The 15,582-nt window shown below is 39.3% G+C and overlaps 2 protein-coding genes across 2 annotated transcripts; one reads left to right on the top strand and one right to left on the bottom strand.

Annotated features, from left to right (window-relative positions):
• The first annotated feature begins 329 nt into the window (after positions 1-329).
• On the top strand, positions 330-5,800 carry tmem199 (transmembrane protein 199). The gene is made up of 6 exons (XM_034113057.1): positions 330-1,020; positions 1,799-1,872; positions 2,173-2,262; positions 3,178-3,220; positions 4,219-4,331; positions 4,893-5,800. Exons 1-6 carry the CDS (start codon positions 837-839, stop codon positions 4,986-4,988), a joined length of 600 nt encoding a protein of 199 aa, XP_033968948.1. The 5' UTR covers positions 330-836; the 3' UTR covers positions 4,989-5,800.
• Positions 5,801-10,801: 5,001 nt separating this feature from the next.
• On the bottom strand, positions 10,802-13,454 carry LOC117468990 (homeobox protein SEBOX-like). The gene is made up of 3 exons (XM_034113381.1): positions 13,352-13,454; positions 12,499-12,731; positions 10,802-11,467 (listed from the first exon to the last, which is right to left on the bottom strand). The coding sequence occupies exons 1-3, from the start codon at positions 13,452-13,454 to the stop codon at positions 10,802-10,804; spliced, it is 1,002 nt and encodes a 333-aa protein (XP_033969272.1).
• Positions 13,455-15,582: the final 2,128 nt, after the last annotated feature.

The raw sequence follows: 15,582 nt of genomic DNA, 5'->3' as shown, positions 1-15,582 counted from the left end.
TATTAATCAAATGTAATTCTGTGAATTAGAAGAAGTTATATTAAGTCACTTTATTGTAATCAGATTGTTTGGTATGATGTTCGACACCATTTGAAAAATAAAACTAGGCAAATAATCAAAATCCACGTTAAAGACATGATGGTACTGAAGGTGATGAGATAGAAACAATTGTTGTCGTTTTTTTCTAAGGTTAATTTTGTGGGAAATTCCACATCCACAGGAATAGATGGACTGAATCCAAAGCGTTGTGTATTTTTTATTAAGAGCTGTGCATGCTAAAAATACAAAAATAAACATTTAGCAAGAAGGCGATAAAAGCAATATTTTATTTTCAAATAATTGCCCATCAGAAACATAAGGGACGTCACGCTTTTGGAATGACGAGTTTGTGAGCAGACCTTGAAGGCACCTCTGAGAGGATTTCAGACGTAGTGCAGCGAGAAACATTAGAGTTTGATAACGGAATAAAACATTATTTTGTCAAAAAATATAAGATACATTTGACAGTCAACAAAGACTTTAAATGAAATTTGACACATTGAAACAAAATGCGCAATGATAGTAACGGTTCTTTACCCATGAGTTGGTCACATGATCGAATGCATCATCATGTCACAAGGGAAACAACATGGCTGCTTACTTGTGTTTTATATTTATCTCTCGCGAGCGTTATTAGCTGATAAACGCCGAACTTAATTTATACAGTTAACGATATTATTGACGTCCTTTCAAGTAGGAATATGTTCACTGTGAAGTAGCTTGACAAAAGATATATTTCTCTAGACAGTTGCGAAGCTTTACAGCAGTCTTCCAGTCACAGTCAGGTGGATTTAGCCATGGCTTCGTCGTTTGTGGTCGGGGATTCATTCAGAAATAAGGTGGCCGAATTATTAGAGAAGACTGACTCGTGTCTGTCGCAGAGATTGAGGGAAGAACTGGAGGAGACACTTGGAAAAACAGAACCCACAACCCTGTCCTTCAGTACAGCCAGAACACTGAAGAAGTACCTCCAGGACAATGGTAAAGTTCTGTAATGTACTAACGTTAATGATACTGTTTCCTTAAACGACATATGTGGAGTAGGCCTATGTACCCTTTACATTAAAGGTATTTTATTCCTTTATATAGTTATCCTTATATATAGAGTAACCGTAAGGCAATAATAGTTATCTATGTATTTCTAAATTACCCTTGTAGAGGCACTTTTGGACGAGGCATTTTGTTTTTATCTGTGTATATATATAATTTACTTATGTATCTATTTATCTTTTCGAATGTTGAAGTTTAATTGCAGCTCTTACAATAAGTCCATAACAAACTGTATAGCCAAAATACAGAGACTCAGACCCTTGATGACAAAAAGTTCCCCTTGAAATCCATCAAAATAAATGTTCTTGCTAAGCTAAAAACACAATGTGTCTTTACAAACTGTAAACAAACTGCCACTCAAAAGGTTAAAATAAAAAATAAATATTTCGTATTCATTATGAAGAGTCAAGACTGATGATGGTTAAATACTTAAACTCTGTGAAAGTAAAGTATAATTTTATGGCGGATTTTGTACGAACTTAATATGAACTGTTGGTAATGTAAATATAAAGCTTTCACTGTATTATTTCATTTATCAACATCCCAAGATAAAGTCACAATTAATGTGATCAATATTAAAGACATAACTCCTGTCTTCAAGCTTTAGCAAACCAATGCTAAAGAGTTCTGACACGATATAAAATAGTCTCTACTAGAAGCCATGCCAGTAGTATGTAATGTTAAGTTATGTTTGTCTTTTTTCTTGCAGGGCATCCCTTCTACCTGCATGAGGTTTTGGAGGAAAGCTCGCTGTACCTGCCTGAGGTTGTGAAGCCTCCCAGAGTAAGTGAAACCATGGATACGCCCAATATACAGGCACTATTATGTCTGTTAAATCTCTAAAATGTCCATTAGTGTTTGTTGTAATCACAGCATGCAGGAAACAATGCAGCAAGCTAACAAGTTAAAATACCATTCACTTAAGCTCCATTGTGATAAAATAAACAGTTTAGTGTCTTTTGAGCCCACAGCTGCATCCTATCCCTATACACATTTAAGTGCAGTATTTTCCTTTCCAAGTATGCTCATAAACTTCAAGATGTTCCAAACAATTGAAATAAAATGGTGACTTTTCTCCCTCAGAACCCAGTTCTCGTCGCACGTCTTGAGAGGATCAAAGCCAAGCTGGCCAATGAGGAATACAACAGAATCACACGAAATGTCAACACTCAGGTAAATTTATCCTATAGTATACAATAACATTAAACATATAAAAAAGGCAAGATATAATTCATGCTATCAGACTGTATTACAGAAACACATCTAAATATTATAATGTATTCAACATACCATTCTTTCATTGAGTGAGACTTATTGCAGCCTTAAAGGTCCCATGTCATGCTTTTCCGGTTATTACCCGTCCCCTTGTGTGCTAGTGGAGCCTCGCAGATGGGGGTGCTGCAGCCCCCTCAGCAGCCCCCCTTCCCGTGTCCATGGTGCTCAGGCTGAGTTCAGGCTGAGTTTTGCGATGTCTTGCTGTCTCGCAGACCCCACGCAGCAACCAGGAAACGACACCAGTAATAGAGCTCACACTGTCCCCTCCTCACAGCAGCGAGCCGCGCAACGTCCCGCCAACACGGCACCCAGACCCCATGCATCATTCTCATCTGTTTGTCATTACTGGTGTCATTTTCTGGTTGCTAACTCCATTGCAACACATAATCACTGAAGTTCCGCTGTAACGGTGGTGGACTCATCAGAACAGAGTGGGCGAGCTGACCAATCAGAGCACACTGGGCTCATAGGGAGGGGGGGGCAGGAGCTCCAACAAGCCGTTTAGGACAGAGAGTGAATACACATACTATACAGAGATGCTGTATGAGAAACCAATGTGATTTTGGAAAATTGCACAATGTAAATCTATTCTAGTAGACCTCAACAATGGAATTATGATCAGTAGAAATGGCCATGACATGGGACCTTTAAAACCGACAGCATTTTACTATACTGTACGTGGAGAAAATACAATGCATTGATGATAATATTATGTGATACTTGATAAAAAATAAACATATTATATCTCAGAGGACTACATTGGTATTTTTGCCAATATTTTACCTTGTGATAAATATTTTTTTTTGTCTTCAGGAAATCAACCGCAATGGATCGCTAGCAGATTTTGGACGGGAAAGTGAGTGCGATACACATTTGCCATCGCTTATTATAGGATCCTAATTCTAGAAATCAGAGGCTGAATTATATATAATTTATGTATTTCATATTATAAAAGTTTGGGGGATGTAAAAATGTCTCTGGTTCATATCCCAGATGAGCCCCCATTTTAAACTAAACAAAGATAAATACTAGGTTTGGAGGCAGAACCACCAGCAGTCCCTCCATTAGACACCTCTCCCTTCTTCTGCTGGCACCGCAGCTTTTAAGCACTTCCTTCCCATCGTTGAAGCAATGCAGCACCATGCGCAAAACTACTGGAAGGAAACAGGCACCGGGAGCACATAAAGCCATGAAAGTATTACATTGAAAACTAGAAAAAGATGTCCAGTACAGTGCAGATCTTCCTCTGCCAATCAATTTTACTAGACTCTCCCTCCTCACTCCCTTACAGTCGTAATGCTGGTGAAGAAAACAGAAACGTGTATTTATTTATCGCCTAATCGCCTTACTAGTGTATTATAACACAGTGGGTATGGAACATGGCCAAACTGTGTCCTGAAACAGAATAGGTAAGGTTTAGGGCATAAGGTAGCGAATTGACGAAGATGCCTTTTGCTTAACCTGCCAGTTAAGAGGAGTCAACCAGTCAACCTGTGAATCAATCATCGCAACAACAACATCAAATTCCTTGAACATACAGTTATCAATGGGCACAATAAATATTAGGCTAATGGCCTAGTAAGTAGTTTGCGATATTAGCTGCGGACAGTCAGGCGGATAATCACATACACATAACCGAGGATTACTATTGCAACAACACATCATCAGTAGGGTAAAACGTACCTGTCTCATGACGGTTCAAACCAGACCCACGTTCCCTATTAGCGGGTGAACAATCCAACGCTTGGTGAATCTGCTTCACAACGATAGGAAGAGTGACGTCGCTATGAACGATGATCCCCTCCGGCCTTAGGAACTTCCTCTGAACTTGTGTTGGTTTTTTCTCTCCTCCAGTGCGATCAGTCAAAGCAGTGGTGGCGACAATATTCAACTTCCTGGTCACAGTGGTTGCTGCTTTTGCCTGTTCATATATGGGAAGTCAGTACCTGTTCACTGACACTGCAGCGGTAAGAGTACATTTCATTTTAAATCTGTACCATACATGTAATTGGCTTTTAAGTTAACGTAGCTACATGCAGTGCTGTTCATCTCGGCAGCTATGCACAGGCTTTTCTTTTTTAAAACCTATTGTTCCGGCTTCCTTCCTTTTGTTTCCTTAAGCAACACTTTCAAACAGACATTTGTAACGTATTTTCTTTATTAGTTTTACTCACAGTTGTGAGGACTTGTTGAGCTTCTGATGATGTGTTGATTTTGTATGACTTGTGGTTAGTTCAAAAATCAAACAAATCAAGACAAAAGATGCAAAACTCAGATACAATGATTAAAAAAACGTTCTATTATGTTGTACCTAATATGTTGTTAGTTAAAAAGTCAGATTTAAAGTTAAAACCGTCTCCACGGCATCTCCCACAAAGGTTGCACATATATGTGTCTCTCAAAGGCTGGAGCCGTAGAAATTGTAGTCTTTTACAGTCGATTTACTACATAGGTTTTATCACATCTTTGAATGTGTTTGTATTCACCAAAAGGTTAAGGTTAACTTTGGCTTTGTATTTGTTTTCCAGCGAGTATTAGCGGCTGTGATCGCTGCCTCTGTTGTGGGGCTCGCTGAGCTGTATGTGCTGGTCCGGACCATGGAGGGGGAACTAGGAGAACCATAGCCGCTATGCACACAGAACCAGGGACCTGTGTCAGAACTTAAAGCAGAACGTCGGCAGCCCAAACAGGCCGACTGATTCAGAACAGACATTTCACTTTGCCTAGGAAACCCTACAGACTTGTTTTCTTTTTATTTGACAGGAAAATATGTGAGATTTTTGTGCAAGGTTAGAGTTACTGAGAATTTAAAAACGGATACTAGAAGCAATAAATGGATGCTTCAACATTACAAGAAAGCTAATGGGTTCAAAATGAATATTGGTCGCTTTATCTGACATTACATACCACCTGACCAGACTTTCTTTTCATTACATTTAAATATATTTCTTATTTATTTACAATTTTAAATGTTCTTCATCCAACAACCTAAATATAAATGTTTATTTACTTAATGTACATTTTAAATTTTGTTCAGATCATGTAATCATATTTGTGTGTTTAATAAAATCATCTGGATTAACTAGAGCTTATTCCTAAAATTGGTAATCCACCAGTTAGTGTTGCCTTCCAGCGTTCACCCCGTGGGCTTGTGGTCGAGGACAGGTCAAATGCAGGCCGGGGGGCCGCTGCTCAATCTGTAGGGCTTGGCTTGGGAAACAAAGGGTTGCCTTTCATTTCCCAATCGGATCAAAAATACATAGTCTTGACTACTAGCTGCCAGTTCCTCTCCTGTGCGACGAAAAAACGAACAACCCCTTCGCTCTGACACGTCTATATCAGTGCATGTCACGACATTGGGCATATGTGTGTACAAAAACAGAGTAAAGAACTGAATTTCCCTCGGGGATTAATAAAGTGATCTTAATTTTAAAAACTCTTATCCTTTAGATTGTTTTTGTGTGAGTTGCAAAGTGTTGGTTTATTGGGCGTGGAGATTCTGCCTTCTTGGAACCAGATGGCCCTCGTTTCTTTGCACCATGGTGAAAAGTCTGAAACATTTGAGAACAGAAAGAGAGTTGTATTTGGACAGTATATTAGACTAATGGTGTTTAATGATTTATTTGAAACCGTTAAGGCTTTTTTAAATATCATGTTTTTGATATGGCCAAGTCAAATTGGTATCCAAGGTCCCTATTAAATATTAAATGAGCATTATTGTTCATTTTTAACAATCTAAAGAGTAGTTTTTCAAAAAAGTAGTTGACACAGTACAACAGAGCTGAGATGAGTACAAAAGCTCTTGAGTTATTTTTTCTTTTCTTTTTTACTCTGACTGGTTTTGACCTCCGTGTAATCCACCATCTGTGGCATATTACTAATAATATTTACTAAACTGTTTTTGAATTATTTTATCATCTTACTCCACCTGACAGATGTGCTAATGTTTGTCTTTGATATGTGCTTACTGTTTTGAAGTGATTTAAAAAGCCATCCCATTCTTGAAAAACAAACGATTACTGTGCCGCAGACACACAGAAGACTTAGCATCCTCAGGACAATAACACCATGTCTCTTATTTCTTACCACACATCCGATCTGATTTCTATGATCCCTTGTCACCGTATGAAATCTTATTTTTTTGGTAAACTTTCCCATCCTACTCTGATCAAGTCCTGTTATATCAGCGGAAAGATTAAAAGATGTCACTACATCTGGAACACACAAAAAAAGTATTTTCCGAAGATCTGAGATTTGACACCCGGATTAAAGGTTTATTGAAAGATTATTTGGTATTAAAGATGATTATGATATGCAGAGATCTCTGGACAAACAGTGTGCGCTGCTGTCCATCATATTGGCCTCTGTATTATACCTCTCATGTAATATTTCAAAACTTAAATCCAGGCAGAATTACAGAGCCTGTAAGCTGATAGACCCTGAGCTCCGGCTTTAATTTACTTCTTATTTTTCATTTTTTCCCCCTCCATCTAATGCTCCCGATACTTACAGTACAGAGAGATATGAGAAAAATATATTTTGATTTAGAAAATAATTATTCCTGTCATGGTATCTTACCACAAGGAATCATTTTAATCAGGATGTTTTGAAAGATAATACTCGCGGGGTCGCAGCATTAAACATGCCATGGTTGGCTTACAGCAGGAAAACAGGAGCAGGCATCTGTGAGAAGAATCCATGTCAAGAACATTACATTTATTAAAAAAAATATCAAAATGAGACGAGAAAAACACTGAAACTAAGTCCTAGGCTTATATATGACTCTAGACATATCTTACAGTGTCCTTTGGCTCAGTTTTCACAAAAAGAGTTTCAATTTGCAAGACTGTGATCACAAAACTCTTAATTAAAGAAAAGGAAATAAGATATTACATTATACAGTACATTTATTAGGGCATCACAACACTATGTGTGTGTGTATTATTATTTTTTATAAAAACTGCTCTCAAACAGAATCCAGCTCTCATTAAAACTGTGGTTTCCTCCATAGAACACAAATAGCAATTAGAAAAAGTGCAATTTCAATAAATGTCAGTATTTAAAGTATTATAGACTACAAATGACTTTTGAAAGCTTTCATTACATGTATCTGTTATGCTATCAGTATTAGAAAAGGTATTGTTATCAATGGATAACATTGAGTCTAATTTGGGGTTTTTGTATCTATTCATACAAGAAAAAACTAATACAATATTTCTGTGCTGAGTGACCAACGTTAGTATTGTTTGAGAGACCACACCATTGATGTTTCACTCCTTCACAAGTTTATCCTATAGTTACATTAATACTGTAATGGCTGAATACTGTACTGTACATGCCAGCCCGGTCCCCTAAAAATTGTTTTCCCAACAATAAAACTGCAGTGGTAATTTGCCTGACATGACATGTATTTTCTTCCAGGTAACGTTATTTTTTTGGCTTATCACAAATATGTTTTCTAATCAAGTTGTTAACTCAGGATACCACTGTGCCTAACATACTCAATGAACAGTATGTACAGTTGAGGCCTAAATGATTAGCCCCCCAGGAGTTATGGAACATTTTCCTAAAATTCTTCCCAATGTTTCCAGCATTGATAAAACTTTATATAATCAAACATTCACCAGTGCTATTTAGTAGCTTTTGGTAGATTTTGGAAAATAAAATGCGTTTTTAGGCTTGCTTTTTATCAAATATAGTGAAGAATGGGTTGGTCAAAAATATTAGCCCCCATGTGAATTTTTTTTCAAAACACACCTAATCAATCAATCAGCTTTCAAACCACACCTAATCAACCAATCAGCTTTCAAGCCACACCTGAGCATTCAATCAGCATAAAAGGACTCCAAGAAACAGGCACTTGAATACCTTATTGAGAGGGACTATACTACTACTCCTACTCACCATGCCAAAGACAAAGGAAATCAGTCTTGAGCTCAGAAAGAAGACAGTGGAGGCTCATGATAAGGGGGAAGGCTATACTGCTATTTCCAAGCGCTTCACAATGTCTAGAACTGCTGTACGTTGCATCATTGCGAAGTACAAGGAGACACATTTTGTAAGAAACAAACCTAGGCGTGGTCGAAAGCGCAAGATTTCAAGAACTCTGGAGAGGAAAATAGTCAGAGATGTCAGCAAGAATCCCCGGACATCTGCCAAGATGATTGTTGCTGACCTGGCCTCTTCTGGAGTTGATGTTTCAAGGAACACAGTTGTGAGGGCTCTTTATCGTGGTGGGCTTCAGGGCCATCGTCCCAGAAGAACCCCATTACTCAAAGAGTGGAACATCAGAGCCAGACTGAGGTTTGCCCGTGAACATTTGAAAGGTAAAGATGAGTTTTGTAAGTCTGTGCTTTGGTCTGATGAGACTAAACTGGAACTGTTTGGGCACATGGATGTTGCTTATGTTTGGCGAAGAAAGGGAGAGGCCTTCAACCCTAAGAACACATCATGCTGTGGGGCTGTTTTGCAGCCTCAGGCACAGGGAGCCTTGTTCGGGTGCAAGGCATCATGAAAATTTTAATTATGTTGACATTTTGAGGGATAATATGAAAAAATCTGGTCTTAGTCTTCGCTTAGGTCGTCGCTGGGTCTTCCAACAAGACAATGACCCAAAGCACACATCAAAATTGGTCCAACAGTTCCTAAAGGACACCAAAACCAAGGTGCTGGAGTGGCCCGCACATAGCCCAGATCTTAATCCTATTGAGAATCTGTGGCGGGTGCTCAAAGTGAATGTCCATGCTCGGAAACCACGCAATTTGGACTAGCTGGAACAATTTGCAATGGAAGAATGGGCCAAAATCCCTCAAGAGACCTGTGCCAACCTAGTAAAGAAATACTCTAAGAGGTTGTTGTCAGTTGTGGCTCAGAAAGGGTACACTATTGACTATTAATGGCCTTGGGGCTAATATTTTTTGACCAACCCATTTTTCACTATATTTGATATAAAGCAAGCCTAAAAATGTATTTTATTTTCCAAAATGTACCAAAAGCTATTAAATAGCACTGGTGAATGTTTGATTATATCAAGTTTTATCAATGCTGGAAACATTGGGAAGAATTTTAGGAAAATGTTCCATAACTCCTGGGGGGCTAATAATTTAGGCCTCAACTGTACGTAACTTGGGTTACATAACATACTTATTTTAACCCCAAAACATAATCTTTTACTAAACATAACTTTCTTTTTTCAATTTACAACGTGTTTTTAACATGTGTTAAATCTTGAGAAAATGTTTCCCCTTGAAATGTAATTAAAAAGCAGTTTCAATTTTGCAGGGTTGAGCAAATACCATCAAACAAAAGATCAACACAATAAAATTACACGGAAAACAAGAAAAATGTATTTCTTTACTTTGGTACATTTGATGCCCAAGGCAGAAGTAGTTCAGTCATTTGAATGAATTAAGTTAAAATAAGAAGAACGTTTTAAAAGTGTGTTACTTGTAATTCAGTGACTGTGCAATGCTATGCTAGCTTTCTGTAATCTGAGGGTTGAGCATGGGACTGTTGACTGTTATAATGACAGCCATTTTGTGTCTAAAGGTAAGATAATGGCAACCATTTTGGCCATTTGCATTGAAGGTTTAGCATGTTAAAACTGTGAAAACTGAGCCAGAAATATCTAAAAACCATCCAATTCTAACACATAATGTGTTTAAGGAACAATCTGGTAACACACACGACTGACGTAGAAGGAAGCTGTTTGACAGGAAATAAAAGGAGTCTGACAGAAATACTATTTCCCTTTCTTTGTTTTTTAAACTTTGTTTTATTGTTTTTCATTTTTGTAAAAAACAGACAGTGTGAACGTAGACAGGGTCATCGTGGGTAAAATGAAGTGCTTACTATCATGTAGAATGAAAGAAAATAATTTACATACAATACATACGCACACACCTATACATTTGAACACACATTTATCTACTTAGATACTTCTTGTATGTGACGTGTAGGCTAATGAAGGCAGGGTACATCACACCATCAGAGTCTTTGGGTCCTCTCTGTCCATGATTGACCTTTTCAATTATCTGTCCTGGGTCTGTGACCCCTCCATTCATAGATTAAGGTCCACCTTTTCAGCCCAAGTACAGGGCCAAGTAAAGCAAGCCTTCCAAACACAGAGAGTATGTGATAAGGACATCAGTTGGGTTTCAAATAGCATTTACAGTTTTTCAGTACTTTTCACATTTTAGTTATGTCTCAGAGAGAAAGTCAGTTGTTCCGTATGAATTTCCTGAACTATTGCTTTCCAGTCTGAAGTTCTTGGAGATTCTCTACTCTCTCTACTCTCTACATTTCCTGGTTATTTCTTTTTTGCTAGCTGCTAATATTATTTGTAACAAATATCAGTCTTGTTTTTCCAGACTGGTTGGGATGTTCCCAACATGACACTGAAACTACTATTTCCTCCACATCCGGATAACTGGATTGATCAGAACTCCAGGAAGTTGGTGACGATGGCGGCGTTGTAGATCAAGTCTGAGATGTAGCCCATGGAGGTCTGAGCTCCCATTTGTGGGTGGTGATTGTGGTGCGGGTGGTGGTGTCCTTGGCCCTGAGTCACCTCCCAGTACACCGGCTGGTGGTGGGAAGGGACCACCTGATCTATGGAGGTGTGGGCTCCACCTGCAGCGCCGCCTCCGTACACGGCCTGGTGAGGGGATGGAGCTATAGTCTGGGGTTTGAAGTTCCTGAAGGCCTGGTAGGAGCGGGCGGAGGCCGAGGGGTGAGGCTGCCTGCTGACGGGCTGGGGGAAAGAACCAGGAAGGAAGGCGGGGAGTGCTGGTCCCAGGTGCTGCCGCGGGTGGTGCTCATCCTCCCAGACATGAGAGTCTGAGGGTTTGCAGGGTTGGTGCTGGTGGAGGGAGGAGCAAGATGGCGGCGATGACACAGGGTTGCTGTAGATCTGGATCCAGTCAGAGTAAATCTGCTGCACCTCCTCACAGTGGCTCTGCTCGGGCCGGAATATGTCCGTCAGGGATGAGGAGCCGAGGAAGACGGAGGTGGGGGGATCACCTCTCCCTCCCAGGGGGGGTTTGGTGGACTTGGGGATTCTAACGGTCTTGATACTTCTAGCTCTTCTGTTTTGGAACCACACCTGGAACAAAAAAAAAGGTTAACATCGAGTGCATAGGACTTGTATTTTCCTTGAGCATTTCAATGTTAAGCACTATACTATATTCTACAACAGGTAAAATATTGTACTTTTTACTACTTCTTCTTACCTTACAGATTCAAATGTATACTTTGCAGGTTTAACTTAATATAATATTCATTAAATATGAAAATATTATCATTAGTAGTAGTAGTAGTAGTAGTAGTAGTAGTAGTAGTAGTAGTAGTAGTAGTAGTAGTAGTAGTAGTAGTAGTAGTAGTAGTAGTAGTAGTAGTAGTAGTAGTAGTAGTAGTAGTAGTAGTAGTAGTAGTAGTAGTAGTAGTAGTAGTAGTAGTATAGATTGAGGCAAGACAGGCACGTTTATTTAGATAGCATTTCAACCCAAGGCAATTTAAAGTCCTTAACAAAAAATTATATAAAATAACATTAAAAGCTTTAAGATATAATGCAACAGAAAAACAGAAAATGACATTTAAATACATGTAAAAAGAAATCAGAGAATAGAGAATAATGTAAAAATAAAACAAGCTAAAAGAGAACAAGACAGATATAAAATACAAAAATAAAAGTTAAGATAGATACCCATCAGCATGTAAAGTAAATAAAAATAAGCCTCTCCTTTACCAGATGCATAATTGAAGGGATAAAAACATTAATGCATCAATAATTATAATTCAGTTATATTATAGACTACACATGATTCTAAAAACTGCACAACGAATAATTGTCCTTTTATTTATTTTGATGCTAATTGTGCACTTTTTTGAACGCATGACTTTTACTAGAGTATTTGTATGAAGTAGGTTATTGATACTTACCTATACTTATTTACTTAGATATCTGAATTCAATTCCATCGCTAAATGCAATATTTGAAAAATATATATATATTTATTTATTCACCAAAACCAGCCATCACGCCACCTCTGACCTACAATACAGTCAGTAATTGTTTTTCTAAATGTAGTTTTCTGTTTTGGGGCAGTTTCAGAGCTGAGCCGCAGACACACTCACCTGTATCTTGCTCTCGGGAAGGTGTGTGTGTGCAGCCAGCCTCTCCCGCAGGGTGATGTCCGGGTACGGAGTCACAGCGAAGGCCTGCTCCAGCTCGGTGAGCTGGGCCCGGCTGAAGATGGTCCTCTTCCTCTTCCTCTGGCCCTCCATCGGCCCCGCGGCTCGCTCCGGCTCCGGGGAGGACAGCGCGCGCTCACTGCGGCCGTCTGAGAGAAAAGGCAAAAGGGAAGGATTAAAATTAAAATAATAGAAAAATATGCGTTTATAAAATAAAATAAAATAAAAAAGAATAAGTGGGAGAAAATAAAAAATGCTATTACATTTTGATGTATTTGTTTAATCTCGCCGAGTTGCGTTTTTATAGACCAATAGGAAACAATTAAAAGTTAAAGGGCTAATACAACAAAAATAAAATTAGCGAACTGTAAAAGACAGAACAAAATAAAACGTTTTTTTTTTTTTTCATTTTACAAAGAAAAAACACTTAAATATAAAAACTTAATAAATAACTTAGTTAAGCAATTTGCATTAGTTGTCTCTTATGTAGGCTTATATTGCCGATATGAGCTTGTGTTCGATAATTATTTTGGCTTTAAAGCAATTTTTTTTAACATCTACAAAAGCTATGGCTTTTGTAGAAGCCCTCTTTTTCCTTTAAACGATATCATATTGATCCACATTTATTTTAAAAACGAATTATTTAATTTGAAAGAGTTCCATGATCGTTTGCTCCCTTATCTTATTCAAGGATTCATTTACATCTGGTGTGGTTATTCAACTGAAATATATTACTGTCAATAGAAGATGACAACTAATTTGTTTAGGAGATGATGTCAATGATAATTGTACTAACCTTTACATTGTTCCGGTTCTCCATATAACGTCTTAAATTCCATCACGTCTTTGCACTGGTTCTGCCTGAGTGAAGACACGTCTGAGTCCATGAACAGAGACATCCTTCGTACCGACTGCTTACAGGGGAGGAGGAGGGACCGACTCTTATAGCCATCAGATCGGACACCCACCACCCAGCAGCCACACCCAGCTCCACCCAGCACCCACACAGCACATCCAGGTGTTGTTCACCTCTGACCCAATTTGAGAGAACCGAGCGAAACATTGTCATGCCGCATTGCATTATTTCTTGAGTTTTGAGGATACATTTCGGTTAAGTTAAAAATATATTGATGGATTCGAACCAAAAAACGAAATTATTTTAAACCCAAACAAACTCTCTCAACAACTGTAAATTAGACAACGAGCTAACGTAATGATTATCAAAATAAGATGTTTTGTGGAAATGGCTAAATAATTCCCCCTGATACAGTAAAATCACTCCACACATACATAGTATTGCTCTCCTCTTGGTTATACTACATGTAAATAAGTTATGAAAAAAAAATATTCCATTAGCCTACGCCACTATTAAGCAGAACATTGCTACCAAAATCACGTTGTGGTCTCCTGTTGGTTGAACAACACACAAGTTGATTTTGGAGAATTATGCATTACTACGGAACCCCTAAAGGGACATGGAAAAAAAAATTAAAAAAGAGAGAGAGAGAAAAAAAAGTCGCGATAAAGGGTTAGTTTGACCGGTGCGCCATGGAGGAAGTGGAGCACACACGAGACAACCATTTCATTGCAGACTGTTATGTTTACGTGGGGAAATGACAGTGAATACATATTTGAGATATGTTTCGAACTCAGACTTAATTTTAAGGACATTTCGCCAGGGGTGGAGAGCTATTTGTTTAAGCACCGGATTGGCAAAACAGGAGAGTCTGTAAACCAGTCTGCTCTGATCTATGAATTAATGTCCGTGACTCTCAGGTGCTTGCCCCACGGGAACGCATACGGCCGTTTGCGTAACTGTTTAGTGTCATATAGACCGTTCTGCCACACTAGGACGACCGAATATGGCAGTAAAACAACTGCGGTAACGATAACGGGTCCCAAGGTGGATAGAACGGCATCCGCAACGCTCTGGGGGGTCCAACGGCTCCGTGTAGGACCTATACGATCATTTTGTGATAATGATGACGCAATAGCCCTGCCTCCCCCCACCTCTGCTGCTCACCCCCGCAAAAGTAAACTGCACACTGAATTCAGATTATTTATCTTTCTCTCGATATGGACATAAACGCAAGTGAAGTCTAATCTGACACGACGCGACAAGCAGCTCCTCCCGCTGTGATGCAGCGGGAGGAGCAAAAACACACACTTCAAGTCAGATCATCACCCTTAGCTATTTTAATTACCTCTCAAACTACCTAAACTAGTTATACATATGTTTATTTTTTACTGTCGGCCGGGTCACTCATTACTGGATCAGCTGCTGCATGAGACAGACACTGACGCTGTCAGAAGAGAGGAAAAAGAGAGGCCAGGCTGCGTGTATATTATTATTATATATAGTCGTTATTCATTTGTTTTAAAGCTTAATAAATAACAAAGAAGACCTTTGACCAGCACTTTTATAATTTTGTCCGGAAGATTTAAACTTTTACACACGTTGGCGAAAAACTCTGCCCGGTTCCCTCGGCCCCCACCACGGTGAATAAACAGAAGGGCAACCATGACAACCATGCTTCTTCGCTGCTTTTGTGGAGGAAGTTACAGCGCCAGTACAGGCTCGGCATATGTACTGCAGCCTTTTCCAGCGGTTGGAGCTAAACGGAGCTGTCTCGTGTGAACAGACACTATCCGGTGTATATTGCGTGTGGACGGAAGCTTTTTTGCGATTGCGTTAATCCTATGCGTTTTGCCGTATGCGTTCCCGTGGGGCAAGCACCTCAGGCTGGTGCCCCACGAGGACGAAAACGGGTTGTATCCGCATATTTCTCTTGCGTATAGCCCTTTTTGCCACACGAGGCCGTAACAAAACGATAGAAACGGACCCCGCAAACGATAACGGGTCCCAAGGTGGATAGATCTGGAAACGGAGCGCTCTGGGGGGTCCAACGGCTCCGTGTGATCGCCTCTATACGATCATTTTCTGATAATGATGACGCAATAGCCCCGCCTCTCCCCACCTCTGCTGCTCACCCCCGCGTCAAAGTAAACTGCACACTGAAATCAGAT

The sequence above is a fragment of the Trematomus bernacchii genome, unplaced genomic scaffold (genome assembly GCF_902827165.1).
Source record: "Trematomus bernacchii unplaced genomic scaffold, fTreBer1.1, whole genome shotgun sequence".
Classification (NCBI taxonomy): Eukaryota; Metazoa; Chordata; class Actinopteri; order Perciformes; family Nototheniidae; genus Trematomus; species Trematomus bernacchii.
The sequence above is the reverse complement of the archived record's forward strand: the minus strand, read 5'-3'. Positions and strand labels throughout refer to the sequence as shown.

Coding starts and splice junctions, on each gene's coding strand:
- tmem199 (XM_034113057.1), top strand. CDS start 837: ATGGCTTCGTCGTTTGTGGTCGGGGATTCATTCAGAAATAAGGTGGCC. Junction 3,221..4,218: donor AGCAGATTTTGGACGGGAAA/GTGAGTGCGATA, acceptor TCTCTCCTCCAG/TGCGATCAGTCAAAGCAGTG. Junction 4,332..4,892: donor TGTTCACTGACACTGCAGCG/GTAAGAGTACAT, acceptor TTTGTTTTCCAG/CGAGTATTAGCGGCTGTGAT.
- LOC117468990 (XM_034113381.1), bottom strand. CDS start 13,454: ATGTCTCTGTTCATGGACTCAGACGTGTCTTCACTCAGGCAGAACCAG. Junction 12,732..13,351: donor AGAACCGGAACAATGTAAAG/GTTAGTACAATT, acceptor ATTTTAATTTTA/ATCCTTCCCTTTTGCCTTTT. Junction 11,468..12,498: donor TTCCCGAGAGCAAGATACAG/GTGAGTGTGTCT, acceptor TTTTTGTTCCAG/GTGTGGTTCCAAAACAGAAG.